The 21,631-nt window shown below is 34.7% G+C and overlaps 1 protein-coding gene across 7 annotated transcripts in view; it reads right to left on the bottom strand.

Moving 5' to 3' along the window:
* Positions 1–10,856: 10,856 nt before the first annotated feature.
* The window catches only part of LOC120083175 (2-methoxy-6-polyprenyl-1,4-benzoquinol methylase, mitochondrial), a 30,163-nt gene continuing 19,388 nt past the window's right edge, over positions 10,857–21,631 (bottom strand). For 5 of the 7 annotated variants that reach the window (XM_039038796.1, XM_039038800.1, XM_039038797.1 and 2 more), the window contains 2 exons: positions 19,924–20,032; positions 10,857–11,396 (listed from right to left, as the gene is read on the bottom strand). In XM_039038796.1, the coding sequence (XP_038894724.1) occupies positions 11,295–11,396; positions 19,924–20,032 (211 nt within the window). In that variant the 3' untranslated portion in view covers positions 10,857–11,294. Of the gene's footprint in view, positions 11,397–14,413; positions 14,459–19,917; positions 20,033–21,631 lie in introns of those variants that run through there. The other 2 variants (XM_039038802.1, XM_039038803.1) reach the window with 2 other exon arrangements.

Genomic DNA, 21,631 nt, shown 5'->3' with positions numbered 1-21,631 from the left:
CATACATATTTTTCCAAATATTCTTAACATTTATTTGATATGTGAATTCAATTAAATAAAAATATACTTTATAATTTTCTACATAAATATTGCATTTAGCGTAGACAAAATGCTATTGTTTATATAATCAATAACCCTACAACATACTTTAAGGGTTGTTTGAAAGATAGCAATGGGTTTGTAATGTAATGCAATCCAAAATCCATGTTTGGATTGAGCGTATTTAGCCCATTTTGTAATGTTAAACTCATTCCGTTCTCATGGTTTTCAACCCAACCCTCTTTCCCACCATTTTCACACTTTATGATCCCATTTTTGTCCCACCTTCTAATATTCATGCATTCCAACACCCCTTAGATTCCCAATAATCTTGATTACATTCTAACTCTCCAAGTAGCCAACTAACAGTCATCAATCTTATAATAGTTGGAGGTGGTTGCCGAAATTGATTATTGAAGATAATTTTGTTGGAGTTTATAGTCAAAAGTAGATGTTGGAGCCTAAAGTTTGTTGCATGAAGGTGGTATTGGAGTTGGTTATCTGAGTTTTTCGTCAAAGGTGGTTTTTAGATCTTGAAATTGGTCGCTGGAGTTTGTCATCAAAGATGGTTTTTGGGGCCAGAGTTGGTGTGTACCCCGAATCCTAATTTCTCTACTTGAGTATGTTCCCTATTGAGATCAGTATGGTGGGTAGGTTTATGTGGAAACTAGTGTGGAATGGTAGAGAAAAGGGTGAAAAAATAGAAGAAAAGAGGAAATTTAGAAGTTTGACTTTTGGGGAAAAATTTAGAAATTTGGCTAAGTATAACCTTATATGATGGATGCGTTGGATGCGTTGGATGATGGATGTGTTGGAAGGGACCAATGCATTGGAAGTGTGTATTGATGCGTTGGAAGGGTTGTGGGTGATGGCATGCAGCTGAAGAAGGAAAGATGGAGGTGACGCGTTAGAAGGCACAAGGGTAGGCAAGGCATGCGTTGGAAGGTAGCCCATGCGTCGAGCGGTCGATGCGCAGCGCCCTTACCTAATGCATTGAGCGGCCAACCAAGCGCCCCTACCATGCGTCGAGCGGCCATGCCTATGCAGCGAGTGCCCTGTCAAACGGACATGCCTATACGTCAAAGCACCCTGCTGAGCATCAATGCATCGAGCACGCCTATACGGTCGAGAAATGAGCGATGGCTAACCTATGTAGCACGCCCATGTGTCGAGCGGCCAGCCTATGCAGCATGCCCATGCATTGATCAACCAGCGCCTATGCCAAGCACCATGTGCCCATGCTAAGTAAGCTGTGCGATGATACCTAGTGAGCCATACATCGAGGATAAGTGGCCATCCTATGCGTTGGTGATGGTTGGCTCTTGCGATGGCTAAGTTGGATTGCGATGGTAGTGAATTGGCTTGCTATATGTTGATTATAGGCTATGCATTGAGTATAGACTATGCGTTGAACATCCAAGAGGTGGACGCATATAAAGGATGAGATCACCTAAAAAATGTCATCAAACCATGTGTCTTCTTGAGAAGAAGCCTTAAGCTTTAAGAATTTGAGGTGGTTGCATCAGATTGGAAGCTCATGTGTTGGCTACATAGGAGAAGGACACTTAGATTGTGTTGATCAAAGAATTGTGTTGTAGATGTGAAGAGGAAACACTTGGACATGCGCCAAGTAGGTGGTATCGACTTTGGAGAAGGTTTGGACGCCTATAAATAGGGTCAGAAGACTTCATTTTCATATCACAATTCAAAATATAGTAAAAAGAGTGGGAGAGTTGAGCAAACCTTGCGTTGAGGCCAAATTCCATGCATTGATCATAGAATTTCAAAGAGGATGCATGAAACAGTGAAGCCTGGAAAGCAGCATCAACTTGGGACGAGGAGTTCTCCCAATTTACTCGTGCGTTTGGAGTGATTCAAAAGCCACCTAAAAGCTCTGGAAGTCTAGTTTTTAGGGTAGGGCTTCCGGAGAAAAATCTTGAAGGGATCAGGCTGAAAACTGAGATGAAGACAGAAGGGTCAGGTTGTCGAATAAGCTTGGGCCAGTCTTGAAGATTTTGAGATTCCGGCCAAACCATGAGGAGTTCTGAGCTCATATTTTAGGGTATGTTTATAGAAGAAAGTATCTCAAAATAAGGTTTAGAATTATGAGTAATCTAAGCTGTAAGTTGAATCTGGATTCTAGGGGTGAAAAAGGGAGCCCAAGATAGAAAAGGAACTACAAGAGTGAAAAGTTCCTAAGCGATCGAGGTGAGTGACTAAAACATTTTAATTAAAATGTTTGATTTACAATGTTTTATAGAAAGCATGTTTTAAAGAATATTATTCTCATGCCAGCTAGTTTTACAAAGTGATTTCCAAGCAAACCATGAGTTATATTTTAAACGCATGCATGTGTGGGAAGTTTGTTGAAAAGTTATTTATATGTGTTAAATATACCCAACATGCATTAGTATCTTTAAAGCTATGTTTTTATATGTGTTATACTTTACATACTTTAAAAAGTCATTTATGACTAGTTTTACTTAAAACGTGATACCAAAAGACATTTGAGAAGGTATCCGCCCAACTAGATGCTGAAGGACAATTTGAGAAGGTATCTATTGGTACTAAAGGACATTTGAGACGGTATCCTAGTAGCTCAATACTGAAGAACATTTGAGAAGGTATCTGAGCAAAGTACCTAAGGTATGACAGTACTTAGTATGGCCAGATGCACGTAGGTAGTTAGAGTCAGAGATTGAGCAAAAGGGTTCTCTCTTGACTAGCAGTTGGTGTTGGGATTGTTTTTACCCACAGTGGGGTTATTCTCAACTGAGAAACAGTTTTAATATTTTATGATTAAAACAGCTTTATATGCTTTATGCTTAGAAAATGTTTATACTGCGGTACAAGGTACTGTAGAAAGTTTATATTTCAGTTAAACTCTTTATTGAAATTTTGCATGAGAATCAATTATCTTTCTTAAGTCATTCACTGGGCTAGCAAGCTCACCCCATTTTCAAATGTTTTCCTTTCCCACCCACAGGTAGCGATCAAATCCTCAGAAGATAGCTCTGCATCTGCTCTGACACTAAAGGATAAAGACATTGTAAACCTTCGGTTTAGGTGGTTACTGTAAATATTGTACACATGTTACTGTTGTTCATATAGAGACTAGGGTTTTTGGGCTTTTGGACTTATGAATCTAGTGTTGTAATGACTCTAAACATGTTATGTTTCTGAATTAATAAATTTTTGGCCTATAGACATTCTGCTGTATATGAGTTATATTTTGGTATCAGAGTTATTCCGCAAGAGTTATTAGGCAGTAAGTGTCAGCCAAAGGGTTGATAACTGCTGCAGTCACGCCCTTTCCTAGACTAAAAGAGGGTGGTCTGGGGCGAGGTGTGACAGCTTGGTTGCCAGAGTTGGTCATCGAAGTTGATCATCGAAGATGATTATCGCCAAAGTTTGTAGCTGGAGGTGTTTGCTAGAGCCCGAAGTTGGTCGTATGAAGGTGGCATTGGAGTTGGTCACTAGAGTTTTTTCGTTGAAGCTTGTAGTTCGTCGTTGAAGTTAGGTGCGCAAAGGTAGTCTCAAAGTTGATCATTGAAGGCCATTTTTTCGAACTTTATAGTCGGAAGTGGTGAAGCCTAGAGTTTGTTGCACAAAGGTGATTGTCAGAGTTGATCATTGGAGTTTTATTTTTGAAGGTAGTTGCCGGAGCCCAAAATTGGTCATTGAAGTTGTTCGCCAGCTATGAAGCACAGACGCGGATACAGATATAAGATACGGATATGATAGGATATGATGATACTTCAATTTCTAAAAACTATGATACTGATATATTGAATATACGTTTTTTTTCCTTTAAATCTAGGATATAAGTAAATTTATCATACAAGTAATGACAATAGTACAAAATACAATACAAAAAGAAACATTTGAGATGTTGAAGTACATTAGTCAATAAAATGCAATAAACAGAGGACTCAGATTGATTAGAGAAGAAAAAGGAGATTAAAAGGAGAAGTATGAATATAAACGAAGAACTTCTTCGTTGAATTGTTGAAAATATTCAAGTTTGTTATATTTAGTGAGACTTTGTGAGGACTCAAATATGAAGATGAAGATAGATGATTCTAGGGTTTGGTCTTTTATTATTATTATTTTCTTTTAGTTTTGAACTGAGGCAGGAAGCTTTTTCAATAGGCGGCTTAGTTTTGAGTTGGAAAGATTGGATGAGTTGCACACATCTTTTTTTCTTTAACAAAAGGTTTGCGTAAGAGCAGATACGTCGAATCGCATGTCAGATATGTATCTAAGAAATATCTGGAAGTATTGAAATATGATACGTATCCGGTACCGATTCTTTGTCTCACATGAAGTATATGTGCTTCATAGGTCACCAGAGCTTGAAGGTGGTTCCCCGACTTTGGCAGCAGTAGACGCTGACAATAGCCGATGGTGGAGCAATTAGAAAATTTGGAAGAAGGGAGAGTTGAGGTGAGTTGGTTGAGTTGGTTGGTATATTTTACCAACTCAACTCCATCAACATTTAAAGTTGGTGGATCAAATATTAAATTAGTATATTTTATTAATTCAACACAAATTAGTGAGTCAAACACCCCTTTAAGTTTAAATCTATGGGATGAAGGGTAAGATATCAAGGGTTGAACTTTCTCACTTCCTATATATATATATAAATGGAAAAAAGTCAGACAAAAAAGGAGTCTTAACATCTATGAAATTATTATTATTATTTTTATTAAAAAAACTCATATTTTAAAAATATGTGGGCAACGTTAATCAAAGGTTGTTGACGACCAAATCAATGACTTCATATGGATAACAATCATTCTTTGATCTTAATATCTACATAAATAGTGTTAAATTATTGTTTTTTTTTTTTTTCTTTAGATCAGAAATATAGATTTTTTGACCTTCTATTCTAACGTTGATTTTCACTACTTTGATTTATTATTATTATTATTTCGTTTCCCACATAGGAGGATCCACCGTTGTCCAATTATTTCGGAAAATTGGTTTGGATGAAACCTGTCTAGGGATCATAAATTTGGCCCCACTTTTCAATTTGCTCGATTTTTTTACATTCTTTGATGGTGAATTTATCATTTTAATCTTTCTTCCTTTTCTTTGTAGATCTTTTTCTTTTTTTTCTCGTTTTTTCTGCCTTTCTTCTTCTTTGTTTTTCTTTTTTCTTTTCCGGTGATTTCTTTTATTTATGACACCCTTTGTTTTTTTAGTGATTTTCGTTTTTTTCTTTTCCGACGATTTATGTTTATGTCGCTCTTTTTTCTTCTTTCTTTTTCTTTTTCCAACCAGATTTCCTTCCCACCCTCTTTTCTTCAATTGCCCTCCTTTTCTGATAATTTTTTTTCTGTTTATGTCGATGTTTTCTTCTTCTTTTCGAATTAAAGATGTAAGTGAGAGCATGAAACAGAATAAGAGGAAGAAACAAGAATGAGACCAAGAAACGAGAGGAAGAAGCGAGAGTTAGAATTCAAATTATGGAAAGAAAACTCAAAGGAAAAACTACAAAATTGACGAGGAATAAGCTAAAGGAAGAAATGAGAGGAAGAAGTGAGAGGGAATGAGAGGAAGAAGTTAGAGGGAGAATTCAAAAGAAGGAAAAAATAAAGAAAAAAAAAATGAAGGAGGGCAACGTGAATTGGAAAACGAGATGAAGGAGTGAGAGGAAAGAACGAGAAATCTGGGTTACGCCTGGCCTTTACACGTTTTGGGGTTGACGGTATTTTTATACAATGGACCCCTAAATAGGGACCATCCGTACAAAGTTCCCCAATTATTTTAACCTACATTTTACTTATATAATATATATATAACAAATAATAATTTACTAAATACTTTTGTATTTGTATTTTCCAAATTACTTGAAGACTATGATTGGATGCTATGTAATTTGTAAGAGTTAATTATTTTGAATATGCATTGTTTTCTAGGTGAAAATTTTATATGTATTAAATATTAGTTCAAGTTTAGAATATAGATTGGATTATGGTACTAAGTTGTAGACTCAATCGAACCAACAAAAGGCAAATATGCAGCCCACTAAAATGACCCAACATGGGAACTTGGCACTTTATAATTGGTTGATAGCATACATTGTGGTTGACTTTTAGTAACTAACGGGACATTTGACGAACGGAATTTAGTTGAATTGAGTTGATAATTATTATTTAGGAAATTAGATTATCTGAGGAGTTAGATTATTTGTGTTTGAGGTGCTGAGTTGAGTGGAGTTGGGATATATAGTACAGTTGTTCTAAACAAAATTGATTTTGTATTGGATTTTTTTATTACTTTTTAAAAACACTCAGTTACATAATATATTTTTTTCGTTCCTAAACACCAAACATATTCCATACAAATGAAAACTTTGTACATATTTCCGTTCACAACTACTTAGCCCGCAATCATAAACACTGAAGAATCTTAAAAATTGACCAACTTTTTATAACATATTTTCCGCATACAATTTGAACACTTAATTGCATAACAACTTTATTTATATCTCAAAGATATGTCATATTTCATTACGATGAACATTTTTCTCTACTCCCTAACGTTCAATTTTTAACCCTCAATTAATTTTAACTCAACTATAAATGTTAATTAAAAAAAAAAAGCAATTCTTATATCATATTTTGTCCATTAGTTGGAGGAAATGTGCAATTAGTTTGGGCCCTACAGTAAATATAACAAACTATATTTAGATTAGAATGAAAGTAAATGCAAATAAATTAAAAACTAAATATACTACGACATACCTTTGAAGGTCTGTAATGAATTAGATCAAAGCACTAAGACTTAACGGAAGCAAAGTAGAAATGTGATTTAAAAGAAGATGTATGAAACTACATCAACGCAATTTTTAATTTATTATAAAAGAAAGGAAAGGAAAGTACCTTTTTAGCACAATCTTTCAGTGGAAGACAAGAAAGTTATAGAAAATTGCACAATCTTTTTTTTAGCAACCACCCTTCTACATACAAATATTACATTTAACGTATAAAAATACTAATATTTATATAACCAATAATCCTACAATATACTTTTGAACTGTGGTAGAACAGTTGAACATGCATAAAAATAGGATTGCCATTAAGGGTCTATTTACATCTTAAAAAAAATATGGCTATCATTAAGGGTTTATTTATATGCTCATAGAAAATATGATTATCATTAAAGGTCTCGTTAGAGGTGGCCTTCCCCGGAGTTGGTTCCCTGAGTGAATATTAGTGTTGGTTGTAAGAGGTGGTTGACACTGAAGTTGATCATCCAAGGTGATCTTCACCGGAGTTGTTGTTGGAAGTAATTGTCGGAGCCTAGAGTTGGTCGTCAAAGTTAGTCACACAAAGGTGGTAGTTGGAGTATGTCACCGAAATTGCTTGTGCAAAGGTAGTCGTTGGAGTTAGTCGCTAGAGTTATAGTCAGAGGTGGTTAGCAAAGCCCAGAGTTCATCGTTGAAGTTGGTCGTGCTGAAAGTCAGAGTATGTCACCAGAGTTGCGTTGTACCAAGGTGGCTGTCGGAATTGGCCACAAGAGTTATAGTCGGAGGTGATTGTCGAAGCTCGAAGTTGGTCATCAGAGTTGGTCGTCCGAAGGTGGTCATCGGAGTATGTTGCTGGAATGTGGTAGCAAATTGCCAACGGTTGCTGACGGGCAGAATCATTAAAAACATTGGAGAGAGGAAGAATTGGGGAAAGTTGGAGTGAGTTGATAAAATAACCAACTCAACCCCACCAACATTTAAAGTTGGTGGACTAAACATTGAGTTGATAATAAATTCCAACTTAATCCATCTCCTGTTGGGTTCCCCTAAATGTTTTTATTCGGCATATGATTTTTTTAATATTTTTATGAATATCGATTCATTTTGTAGTAATTGAACCTTCGAAGAGACACAATTAGTTGTTCAAGTCTAAAGGGCTTCGATTTGTAGGCAACGAATCTTAGGCCTGGTTGGCAGGTCTTCATTGTTTGAGAGAGGGAGAAGATGAGAAGGAACAAAGAGTGAGGGGACTTGTTGTCTACAAAGAAAAAGGAGTATTAGTGATAGACTTTTATGATCAATGACAAAATCTATCTGTGATAGAACTGATAAACTTCTATTACTAATAGCAAAATCTATCAACAATAAAAGTCTATTATTGATAGACTCGTATCCACGATAGAGTATATCACCGGTACTCTAGCACAGGTATAGAGTATTATATATTAATAATTTGCATATCAATAATAGATTTACATCAATGATAAAGTTATATCAGTAATAAAAGTCTATAAATGATAGAAGCATATAACTGATAGAAGTTAAACATGTTTCTATCACTGATAGCACTAGTAGAAGTCTATCAATGATAGAAGCATATCTTTTAAAATTCTAACATTGATCAATGATAGACGCAACATTAACAAAAGCATATCACTAAAAACAAATCAATGATATGCTTCAATTATCATTGCTAGACTTCTATATATTGATTAGAAGTTAGAAGGATCCACGATCAAGAACAAAACCACGATCGACAAGAAGAAAGATCCAAAACCCAAATCAAAATGTCAAGAAGAATAATTAAAAAAACGAGAAGGATTAAATCCAATGATGAATTGCAAGGAGAAAATCAAAATAAAAAAGATTTGAAATCAAAATCAAGAATTTCAACCAAAGAGACACACATAATCCCCTATTAGGTCATCACTGAAAAATGCAAAACTAATTCTAAAATAGACCATCTTAGAAAAACATGAAAAATATAAAAGAATTTGTTAGGTTACCATTTCTTGTGATAATATAAACATACATAATAAAAATGATAAGAAATAATTAAAAAACGCCTAATTAGTAGGAATCAAAGGTTGAGTTAATAATAGTTTTAGAATTAAAAAAGTTTAGAAGCCAACGTATACAAATAAAAAAAAAAAGGTTCGTGAATTAAAATAATGTAAAATCATATATATATATATATATATATATATATATATATATAGTAGGAATAAAGATAAAATAAATAAGAAGATTAGAGAAAATTTCTATATTTGTATATATTTTAAAACATGGCTACATATCTAATTATATACTTAAGGAGGTGTTTAAGGACTCCAATTTGGATTGGATTCGGTGGCTATAATAGCAAACTCAAAGTTTGAGGGGTGTGTTAAAGAAAAGGGGAATAAGGGTTATTTTAACCTTTTGTTTTGCTAAATTAAAACTATTTACAATTTTATGGTTAAAATAAACCAATTCGTCCTCCTTCCAATGTTTCTAATGATTCCACTCACCAGTGACTAACTTCGACGATCACCTTCGAAGACCAACTTTGACAATCACTCTAAACGACCATCTCTAGTGAAGACCACCTCTAACATCCCAACCAACTTTGACAATTGCCTCTAGCGACCAACTCCAATTGTCGACTCTGACAATCACTTTGAAGACAACTCTAGAGAAGACTACCTCCGACCCCAATTTTGATGACGACCATCTATGCAACCAACTCCGACAACTAATTCATAGTACTTAATAGTCTTCTTTTATAGTAATTTGATATCAATAAAAATATTTCAAGTATAGAAATACAAACATACTTGTGTATAAAAATACTATTGATAAACGTGTAACCAAATGCATGAGTATGGTTATTTTAAGTAGATTTAAGAAGTGTCCTATGAACTTTATGTAAAACATTTTTCTGCACATATATGAAAAGAAATCTTTCATAAATAAAAAAATAAGATAAGAAATCTCCCAAGAAATCTTTAACAGTGATTTATACATTTTAATTCAATTGATATAATATGATGGGTGAACATCAATCAGTAGGAGTCGATTTTTTTGACCAAATAGCCACCGAACCGATTATGGTAGGTTTAGTAAATGTTTCAAATTGACCTCGAGCATCAAGGAGTAAAAGTCAATCGATTTTAGACGGTAAGTCAATCAGTTTGGTCAATTTTATTCCTTAAAATTTTTTTGAGAACTTTTTTTATTTTGAATATTTCTAGACCGACCCCTCATCTATCACACTTGCCCCTATAGTTATTTTAATATCGCAAGCTCTTCCTCAAAAAGTACTACCAACTTTTTGTTTAGGAATCATGTATCTAAGTTGTTGTAGCGGTGACAGCCTATATTTGATAACTCACTCCCAGTTATCGATTTTTGTGCAATATCATGAAATTAGAGGTTTATATGAAATTTTCTTACGTAATCAATTAAATGAATTTTTAGTTTAATCTCACTTATTTTGTAAGTATCCAACAATATTTATGCATCTTCCAACTTATTGCTATTGACAAATATGTTTTTATTGCTATTGACAAATATGTTACTTCAAGATATTTGTATTTGAATAATACAGGGAAAAAAAATAAAAAAAACAACTTTAAACCCATAAAGAACTCGATAAACAAATCAACCCAAACACAAACCCTAACCTTATTCCAAGAGAATTTACACCTCAAACACTTATATTTTGAATTAAGATAACTAATCTACACCTCAAATACAAATTACCTAAACCCAAATTAAATAGTCTGCATTCCAAACACAAACTATTCAATTCCATATACTATTATAACCTCACATATTATAATAATCACAAACTAATATTCTTAATGAATTTTTTTTTAAAAAAAAATACACCACAAACTATTATAACTAACTACTCGTTGAGATTACAAACTTGCTCAAGATAAAATAAAATTATTTTTCTAAAATAAAAATAAAATGTTTACACAAATGATGTAAATATTTCGAATGGTGTATCCTGTTTGCCAGAGTTAATGGTCTATATTCATCAAAATGTAGATGAGTAATACAATGGATAATATGCTTAGACAAAGTATTGACCCTTTAGGTTCAATTAAAATAACTATCTGCCCTCAAATACAACTAAGATTACACTACCAACAAATTAAATTGTAATGTACTAAATCAACCCATTCGTTACTGACTTGACTTCTGTATTCCTATTTAAAAAAAAGTACTTATGACCATATTTTTATTTTTTACTTTTCTAAATACACTAACAAAACATTAGCCAACTAGTCAAAGTATTCCCTCCTTCGAAGTTAACTGTTCGATCTCTCATCCCAATAATCATTGTAACTAAAATCAATAAATAAATAAATCTTAACCAGGAAAAAGAATAAAAACAATTCGACTATATTAACATCTATTGGACATTTTATTGGATGAAAAGATCAGACACAAGTGAAGCAACCTATTGGCTATGAAGTTATAAGTGGAAGCAAAAGCTAGCTAAGTTCTAAAGCTTCAAGCCTGAATGGATAGCAACCACTCCTCCAACAAGATTTTCGTACTCGACCTTTTGGAAGCCTGCATCGACGATCATGGAAGCAAATTTCTCCTGCAATCGCACCAAATCAACATCAATAAAGAAAACAGTTGGTAAAACTAACTAAAAGAATAGCATGAACACTAGATCCTATTGCATAAGTGAGGATAACTACTCGTTACCATTTCAATGCTCAGATAACTATATAATGATAACATATCCCATCCTTTTACCTTTTGGAAAGTTTATCGAAACAAAGAATGGAGTGCTTACATTAATTCTTCATAATTTTATCATAAAATAGTCGTGGAAATTAAGCAAATTAAATGATGTATAATCAGTTGAACAATAATCACCAGAATCTAAAGTTCTAAAGAACTCATCATCACTAAATAGGTTTTCATTCTCATTCTCTCCTTCATTGAACTTCCATTTTTATCTGTTTTAGTCATCAAAATTTATTATTATTGGTGTGGATCATGGACATAAAGGTTTAGATGGAGAAAGGAGAATTGAGTAAGGAGCGAAAATGGAGAGAGAATGAGAAAGAAGAATTATGGATGAAATCAGAGAGCTAGGGAGCTTACTTATAAAAATGGAGAAGAAAAAAAGCTATGACCATACACCCCATGGTCATGGCAAATTCTAGGCAAGTCAAATATTCAAGAATACCAAAATACTATAGAATACCAAAGAAGGAAGAAGGAACCTCTCCGGCGCAAAATGGGGAAGGGAACAATGCAATGCAAATGTGGATTAAAATAATAATAACAATAACCCTAAACGCAAGGGTCTTTGTATTTATGGTATTTTGTTTAAGTTCAGAAGGGTTTGCTTCTTGCATCTGAGAAGGAAAAGCCTGAACTTCAGGTGTGCCTTCCTAACAGCGCTTGCTTCTTTGAACCAAGATACAATGCGCTGAGAAGATATGATAAACTCTGATTACAAAGGACCCACAAAATATCTAATTGCATAATTATAATCCATCAAATAAAAACTTGTATATTGAAGTATCATTGTCTTAAAACAAAATTTCCTATCTTTCATTATTTCTATTTCTACTTTTCTTTTTTCTGTTTCTACTTTTTTTTTTTTTTTTATTTGAATAGCATATTACAAAGGGGAAGTGCAGTAAAATCGATGAACGATCCCCTGCTTAATTTTCCAACCCTAAATTTTCCTCAAACATGGTGTTGGTAAATTCAAGCTTCTTAAACACTAAGCTTAACCCAGACTGACGGCCCTGGTAGGTAGGTGGTTTTTCCTTTATAATTCTCCAAAAAGCATACATACATTAATTATCCCTCTCTTCTATTCTTGTTCTTCTGTTCTCTCATTTTCAGTCTATACAACTATCTCTCATATCAGAATGCTATCTCTCTTCCACTCACCTTTGAATAGCTCACCCATCATATCCCTTGTAATTTCTTTTTAAAAAGAAATAACCTTTAATCCAGTAAGATAACACTTACCAAATAATCACAAGGGGAAAAAAAAAAGAAAGAAAAGAGTAACCAAAGTCCAAAGATAGACATGAAATCTAGTAAGAGATCATGTATCACTCGGGTCCCTTTCCAAACCCCTAAAAACTCTATTGCTTCTCTCCCTCAAAGATCTCACAATAATGCACATCCCCCGAAAAATCACAAGAAACAATCATTCTCCCTATAAGGCACGTAGAAAAGGAACCCCTCAATCATCTCAAATGAGTGTCAAGCATCCACCAAGTGATGTGTAACTGAGACATGGTTTGAGTAAAAGTACAATCGTTTAGAACTTGGAAAGTCTATATCTTAAATCACCGATTGATCCAAAAGCTTAAGCTTATAGGTGAATGTGAATATAGTTATAATATCTAATACTCCCCCTTCACTTGTAGGATTGAAATATGTAGAAGCGCAAAACAAGTGAAAATTAATATTAATTGGGGAGGAAATAACATTGCAGGGGTTTGAACACAAGACATCTTGAACCAACCTACTCTTTTACCATCTTAAATCATTGATTGATCCAAAAGCAAGCTTATGAGTGAAGGTAAATTTAATTATAATATCTAACACTATATAACTGTGCTCGTTTCTTTTGCTCTACTATAAAATACTTAACTTCTTTACCCTTGAGCTTCCCATTGAACTTAATAAGAAATGTATGCTTTAATCCATTCCATGTAAACAAGTCTTTACTCGAATGTAAAAACTAAAAAGGTAGCTAACGATATGTATGATTGGCTAGCTGGAGAAAAGTTGGTTTTTACATTTGAAACTGGAAAAAGGAAATGCTGCTAAGCACGAGAAGTTGAATGCTAATTCTTATCATGATGGAGGAATCCATTTAAGAAGCATAACTTTAATTGTGTGGAAGGAGATCATTGAAGCATTAGGAGAAAATTGGCTGCTACATCCTAGTTTTGTTCGAATATGGTTGCTACATCCTAGTTGGTGTGTTGTAGAGAAGTGATAGAACTCCAATCACAAAAGTGTACAGTGGTAAGCGTGGGAAGTGTGAGAGTGCTGTTGATGGGACCCATGGCAAAATAGTTAGTGAGAGTAAGCTTTCTGTTAGGAGAGAGATATGTGGGAGAGAGATTCTGCGGGGAGTATTCTTTTGAGTAATTTTGTTCTTATTCTCTGAGTGAGCAAGTCAGAGGCAGGTAACTGCTCCCTAGATTTGTACCTATTGATGCATAAATAAACTGGATTCTATCAAAAAAAGCTGAGGAAAGCATTAACCACAGTTTCTTCAATTTTCCCTGAAGTAGAAATTGTTGAAAATTTGTACTCCAAAAATTCTCCGATCTCATGGGTCTCATCTGCTAATAAGGGTGTTTTTTTTAGATGACAACAACTTCCATCGAGAGTAAATGAAACAATGAAAGAATACAAGGGTGATAGCACATAAAATGTACTATCTTACACAACTTAACTCAGGTTGGTTTTGCAGTTGGTTTTCCAGTTTAATGTGTTTAATCTATGATTTTGTACATATCAAACACCGGCGAGGTAGAATTGAGCATTACGGCAAAAGTCGAGCTTAAATGGAATGGTTGAAGCTCTAGAGATGAAACTATGTCAAAAGGAGGTGAAAATTACCATGGATGCCCCTCTGCTGCAGTGCTGGACGACACCATCTATTTACTGTTATCTTGCAAAACAAACAAGCAACTTGAGGAATTGAACCTTGATTAGAAGAAAACACGTAGCTCCCAGTGAATCGACTTGGTCTGCTCTAAAACTACCTAATCGTAGAAGTTCTAGATCGGTTTTACAAATTTATTTGGTTGGTTAGAACCCTCAACGAGTTCTATCCACCAAAGAGCATACAAAAAATCCTCGCCCACAAAAGAAGGGAACCCCACTAGAGAAAGGGAACCCCACTATACAAAATGGTGCATATATAATCATTACAAAATGCCTTCGAAATCGAAACCCAAAAGGAAACATGTTATCTAACAAGGGACCCCCCCCCCAAAAAAAAAAAAATCTAACAAAGGACCAAACATTAAAAGGATTCCTTTCCAACCCTTTAAACACCCTATTATTTCGCTCCCCAACCCTCACCCACAAAAGGGAACCCCAGTAGAGAAAGGGAACCCCACTGTACAAAATGGTGCTTATATAATCATTACAAAATGCCTTCGAAATCAAAACCCAAAAGGAAACATGTTATCTAACATGGGACCAAAAAGAAAATATGAAATCTAATAAAGGACCAAACATTGAAAGGATTCCTTTCCAACCCTGTAAACACCCTATTTGTTAATCATCGTGAAACCTAGATTTGGCGATCCAACCACCCATTTGAACACCCATCTGACATCCAGATCGAGAAGTTCCCTATTTTTTTTGTGCATGACATCCAAATCCGGTGCTGCCAAGATCAAATCCGGAGCCACCCTATCCTTCAAGCTCAACGTACTACACCAGTTCTGTGACGGCTGGTCGATTTGCTCACCCATCAATATTGATCGAAAGACAACTATCACGCGGGTCTCTTGCGTGATTTTTTGTTCCATGTATGCCTAGATCAACTCGGTTTGGTTCTAATTACAACAGATTTGGTTCGGTTCATATTTGGTTTGACTTGGTCATTTTATTTAAAATCTAGTTCATTTGGTTTGGTTCACTCCTGGTTTAGTTCAAACTAGTTTGGGTTGCTTCTATTGGATTTGGTCTAAAAACTCTTTCTTTTTGGGTGGATTTCTACTATTTGTTAAATCTTCTACCATGTTACAAGAGTAAATTCATCAAATCTTGCAACTGCCAACCAATTTTCCATCTAATAATTCATGTGCTTCTTTCACTCACACAAGTCCCAAGACATTCTCGTGTAGTAATTCATCTCTGTGAATTATTGATTCAGGAGCTTCAGATCACATGACTAGTTCTTCTTCTTCTTTTAATTTGTACTTTCCATTATATTGCATGATAAAATTAGTATTGCCGATGGTAGTTTTTCTTATGTTGCAGGAAAAGGAACTAACTATTAAATTGACTGAAAATATTTCTCTTCAGCCTGTCTTACATGTTCCAAAATTAGCCTGTAATCTTTTATCCATTTCTAAACTCTCCAAAGATTCTAGTTGTCGTATTACATTCTTTGAATCTCATTGCATTTTTCAGGATTAGGATTCGGGGAGGATGATTGGGAGTGCCAAGATTAGGTCTCTACTATGATGAAGATTCTTTTAGCGATGAAATAACTCAAAGTCTTAGTAGTATCAGTTCTATTTCTATTAAAGAACAAATTATACCGTGGCTTCATAGACTGGGGCATCCCAGTTTTTCTCATCTCAAATATTTATTTCCAAATTTATTTAAGGAAATTGATTGTTCATCTTTTGATTGTGAAAGTTGCGTTTTCGCAAAAATCATCGTTCCACATATTTTCCAAAACATTACAAGGCTTCAAAATCTTTTTATTTAATTCATACCAATGTTTGAGGTCGTAAAATTACGACGCATAGTGGAAAAAGATGGTATCAGAGTAGGTTGGTTCAGGAGATCCTGTGTTCAAGCCCTTACATTGTTGTTTCCTCCCCAATCAATATTCATTTCCACTTGTTGGGTCTTCTTCATATTTCAAGCCCAAGTGAGGGGGAGTGTTAGATGATATATAATTAAATTTACCTTCACCCATCAGCTTAAACTTTTGGGTCAATCGATGATTTAAGATGGTATCATAGTAGGTTGGTTTAGGAAATCCTATGTTCAAGTCCCTGCATTGTTGTTTCCTCCCCAATCAATATTCATTTCCACTTGTTGGGTTTTCTTCATATTTCAAGCCCACAAGTGAGGGAGAGTGCTAGATGGTTTGTTACTTTTATTGATGATCATACTCATTTATCTTGGGTTTATTTAATGGAAAAAAATAAGACATTTTTACAATATGATTGAAACTCAATCTCAAATCAAAATATGTATTTTACACTCTGATAATGGAACTTGTACTTAAATGAGTTTTTTGGCGAATTTTTGAAAGACAAAGGTATTATTCATCCATCTACATGTCGGGATACTCCCCAACAAAATGGGATTGCTAAAAGAAAAAATAGGCATTTACTTGAAGTGGCATGTGCTATAATGTTTTCTATGCAAGTTCCAAAATATCTATGGGGGAGAAGCAATTCTCGCAGCTACCTACCTAATAAATAGAATGCCTAATAAGATCGTGAATTTTAAGACTCCCATCGACTGCCTTAAAAAAGAATTTCTGACATCCCGCATATATTCTGAATTACCCCTCAAAGTTTTTAAGAGTACTACTTATGTTCACATACCTGATCAATTCGTCCAAACCTGATCATTGGGTTGTTAAATGCATTTTTGTGAGTTACTCTTCAAATAAAAAAGGTTATAAATGTTTCGATCCTCCGACAAAAAACTGTTCTAGAAAGTCAACCCTATTTTCCCCAAAATTCTCTTTAGGGAAAGAAACCAAATTTGAGAGAAAAATTTTGGGATGTTTGTATTCCTTTTCCCAGTCTTAATTGTTTAGATGTTACTAGTTATATGATGTCAAGTATAGAAACTTCTCAATCAGAGGGAGAAATACTACAAAATGATCATATTGATCAAGTGCCTGAGTTTAAATTTTATACTACAAGAAAATTCAATCAAGGGAACCAAGACAAGATAGTTAGTCCTTCACAAGACCAATATGAGACCCCGACGATTGAAACTAGTAATTCTTCTTCTATTCTTACTCCTTCAACTACTCAAAGTACTTTTCCAGCAGTGTCTGATCTCAATGTTCCCATTGCCCTTAGAAAAGGTATTCGAAGTTGTACCAAACATCCTATCGCAAACTTTATGTCATATAAAAAATTGTCAAATAGTCAGATCTTTCACATCCAGGATTGATGATTTTTTTGTCCCAAAGAATATACATGAGACTTTAGACGATCCAAATTGGAAATTAACAGTTATGGAGGAGATGAATGCTGTAAAACAAAATGGAACATGGGAAATAGTAGAATTACCTAAGAATAAAAACCAGTGGGGTGTAAATGGGTGTTTATCATAAAGTGTCATGCTGATGGTAGTGATGAAAGATACAAGGCCAGACTGGTAGCTAAAGGATTCACTTAGACATATAGAATTGATTATCAAGAAACATTTGCCCCTGTTGCAAAAATTAACTCTGTTAGAGTCCTTTTGTCTCTTGCAGTTAATTTAGATTGGGCCACTTTACCAACTTGATGAGAAAAATGTTTTTCTGAATGATGAGCCTGAGGAAGAGGTCCTTATGAACCACCAAGTTCTGAGAATGAGCTTGGTTGTAGTAAAATTTGCAAATTAAAAAAATCTATGGTCTTAAACAGTCCCTAAGAGCTTGGTTTGAGCGTTTTGGAAAAGTTGTGTCCAGTTATGGATTTTTTCAAAGTCAAGCAGATCATACATTATTTTATAAACGAGAGAATAACAAAATCTCAATTTTGATTGTTTATGTAGATGATATTATTCTCATAGATGATGATGAAGCAAGCTTAGCTGATCTCAAGAAAACTGGCTTGTGAATTTCAAATTAAGGACTTGGGAACGTTGAAATATTTACTAGGAATGGAATTTGCAAGATCAATGAAGGGAATCTTTGTTAACCAAAGAAAGTATGTCACGACATACTTAAAGAAACAGGCTTACTTGATTGCAAGGTTGCAAAAACTCCTATTGAACCTAATATAAAGCTTTTAGTAGCAAAAGTAGAAGAAATAAAGGATAAGGAACGATATCAGAGACTTGTTGGTAGATTAATTCATCTGTCTCATACATGGCCTAATATTGCATTTGTTGTGAGCATGGTTAGTCAGTTTATGCATGCTCCTTGACCGACTCATTTTGAAGCTGCCTACAAAATTTTGAGATATTTGAAAGGGTCTCCTAGAAAAGGTATTCTATTCAAAAGGAATAATCACTACTAAATAAAAGTCTACACTGATGCAGATTGGGTTAGAAGTACTACAGATAAAAGATCTACCTCTAGTTATTGTTCCTTCGTTGGAGGAAAGTTTAAAGCCTTGGCTCATGGAATTTGTGAGGGCATATGGATCAAAAAGATACTTGAAGAGTTGAAGATTTCTTTAACTACGCCTATACGAATTTATTGTGACAATAAAGCTGCAATTTCTGTTGCTCATAATCCAGTTCTACACGTAAGCAGGAACAATATACATTCCTTATCTTCTTACATTAGAAAAAATTGTTGATGTGTTAACTAAAGGCCTTCCAAAGAAACAATTTGACAAATTGATTGACAAGCTAGCTATGGAAGACATCTTCAAACTAGCTTGAGAGGAAGTGTTGGAATTTCTATATTTGAATATGAATATTTATTTTTCTTTTATTGTCTTTATTCTTTCCATATTTGTAAAAGATCTCTCCTATATAAGAAGAGCTAATCTGCACATATTTAAGAAGAGAAAAAGGAGAATAATATTTCAATTCCTCCAATTTCTACAAGGACAAACTCCTCAAGAATCTCTCTAGTATCCCTCCACCGAGCTAGCAAGAACCCAAATATATGGAAGAAGTAATCCCTAATGGAACTCGCAAGCTTTCATCTCTAGAGAATATGGTCCAAATCTTCCTCCGCCTCCTAACAAAGAATATAGAAGAACAACCCAACAAATGAGAGTAAACTCCTCGCAAGCAGATCCATCGTGTTAGCGTGGTTGTATAAGACTTAACAGATAAAAAAACTCAATTCCTAGGGATTCTAATCCTCTTGAGAGAAAAGAAGACCAATTCATTGACCAGAGAAGGATCAATCAAACTGCAAAAGAAAGATTTACACGAAAATTCCTCTGAAGAATTGGCAGTCCACAAGCTCCAATCCCTTCCCAGCTCTGCTGAGAAGGGCATTGTTCAGTAACTAGGTGGCCACAACCTCAAAGAAACAGCTAAAATCTAATGGCTGAATGCAATCAATCAAAACTGTTGCTTGGAGCTAATGCCATAGACAAAAAGAAATAATCAGATCGCTAATGAAAAAGAAAAACTGGACGGATGTGATTAGTTTAGCTAGGTTCCAACGCTTTTTAGGGCGTTTCCTTCTGTTACAGTAATGCTTCTGCAATTAACACTAAAGAGGAAAGTACTATAACCTGTGAGGGAAATCGACGGATGCTTTCAACTAAGTATTGATAAGATTCCCGGTCCCCAACAACTAGCTCTCCGACGGCTGGAATGATAGAAAAGGAATAATAGTCATATCTGCACCAGAAAATGGAAATTCAAGTTAAATTTCATCGCTAGAAGAAATTAATGATGATATCGAGTGTATCATAGCTTAGGAAAATATTAGTAAAAAGCAAATAAAAGTCAAGTCAATGAATCCAGGCTACCAAGGGCTTGATTACGAGGACCATTCATTAAAAAATTTGTGATATAGAGTAACACATGGTTTTCTTATATATAAGGGCCTCTTTGGTTAGAGAATTTGAAAAAGCAATTACCTCATACTCTAACTATGGTTGGAAAGAAATCAAACAGTTTCTGAACACAAGCATAATTGAAGGTTGAATCGTTTTGAGTAACTCATTTGAAGGCATCTCTTTGGTGTTCAAAGTTCTAACCTTTTAGAATCGCCTCTTCAAGATATTAATTTGAATTTGGCTGCCTTCCTTTATTTTCCCATAATTTTCTTTTGAGGATTGCTCTTTTTCTTTTTGTTTAATTTTCCTTTTCTGATTTTTCTCCATTGGGGAGCTAGTATCTTTTGAACATTAGTCTCCTTCAATTTCTTCACTGAAAAGTGTTGTTTCTAGTTGTATGGGTTCTATCATTTTTTTTTTTTTTTTTTTTTTTTTAATTAAAGCTAGTTTGAGGTGGTATTCTATCTGATCTCTCTCTCGGCAAGCCACATCTTGTCTCCTCGACCTTAGGTTGTTTCTTCTTTTTTTTTTCTTAATGTGTTTCACCTCTTAGGAAAGAAGAAATGAGATAGATGAAACAATTCTAAAAGAACCCCATCTCGAAGATGAACATTATTAAAAACAAAAAAAAATGTTGTAGTTGCAGACAACAAAACCAGGAACAAGACAAATAAAATCTGTTTTTAAGATGTCCCAATTTCTCACTTGATCTCTCCACACTATTATTTTTTTACAACCAAATTTCTCAGAGAACTCTATTAAACTAGCCAGCCACACAATTTTACCTCTCTCCCTGAAGGGAGAACTCAAAATTATCACCTCCAGCTGAGCCATGCCATCTCTAAACCAAGCCCAACATGCAAACGACCTTAGTCAGCGATTCCAAAGAGAGCACGTAAACTAGCAATCCTGAAAAATGGCCCATGTCCTCCTCATACCTCCTATAAAGAATGCACTATTATGGGAACAAAACATAGGAAGAGTGTCTTTTAACACAACCAATGGTATTAACTCTCTCACCTAAAACCTGTCACGGAAACACCTTAACCTTCTTTGGAATTTTAACCTCCAGAGAGAAAAACACAGAGACCGCAAAGGAGGAAGAAGGGGAAGACAAAATGCGATAGAAAGAATGACAGGAGAAGCCCTAGAAGGATCGGGACCAACATTTAACACCCCTTCTCCCTAGAAACACATGGCAGTCTCAAAGGAGCAAAAGAAAATCTACCACTTCCAGTGCCTCTCAATTAGACAGAGAACGCTAGAAATGTAAAGAGATGGAGGAAGAAGTGACAAGGGAAGGCCACACAAAGGCCACAAAATGCAACCTCTTGTTTGAAAGCTGACCTCAAAAATAAAGTATACAAAAGCTCACTCCCCCACCCAATAATCCTCCAAAAAATAAACCTTCGAGCCTTCTCCATCGGTGCAAGTAACT

Source organism: Benincasa hispida, chromosome 8 (assembly GCF_009727055.1).
Source record: "Benincasa hispida cultivar B227 chromosome 8, ASM972705v1, whole genome shotgun sequence".
Lineage (NCBI taxonomy): Eukaryota > Viridiplantae > Streptophyta > Magnoliopsida > Cucurbitales > Cucurbitaceae > Benincasa > Benincasa hispida.
This window is presented reverse-complemented; position numbering and strand designations above follow the sequence as displayed.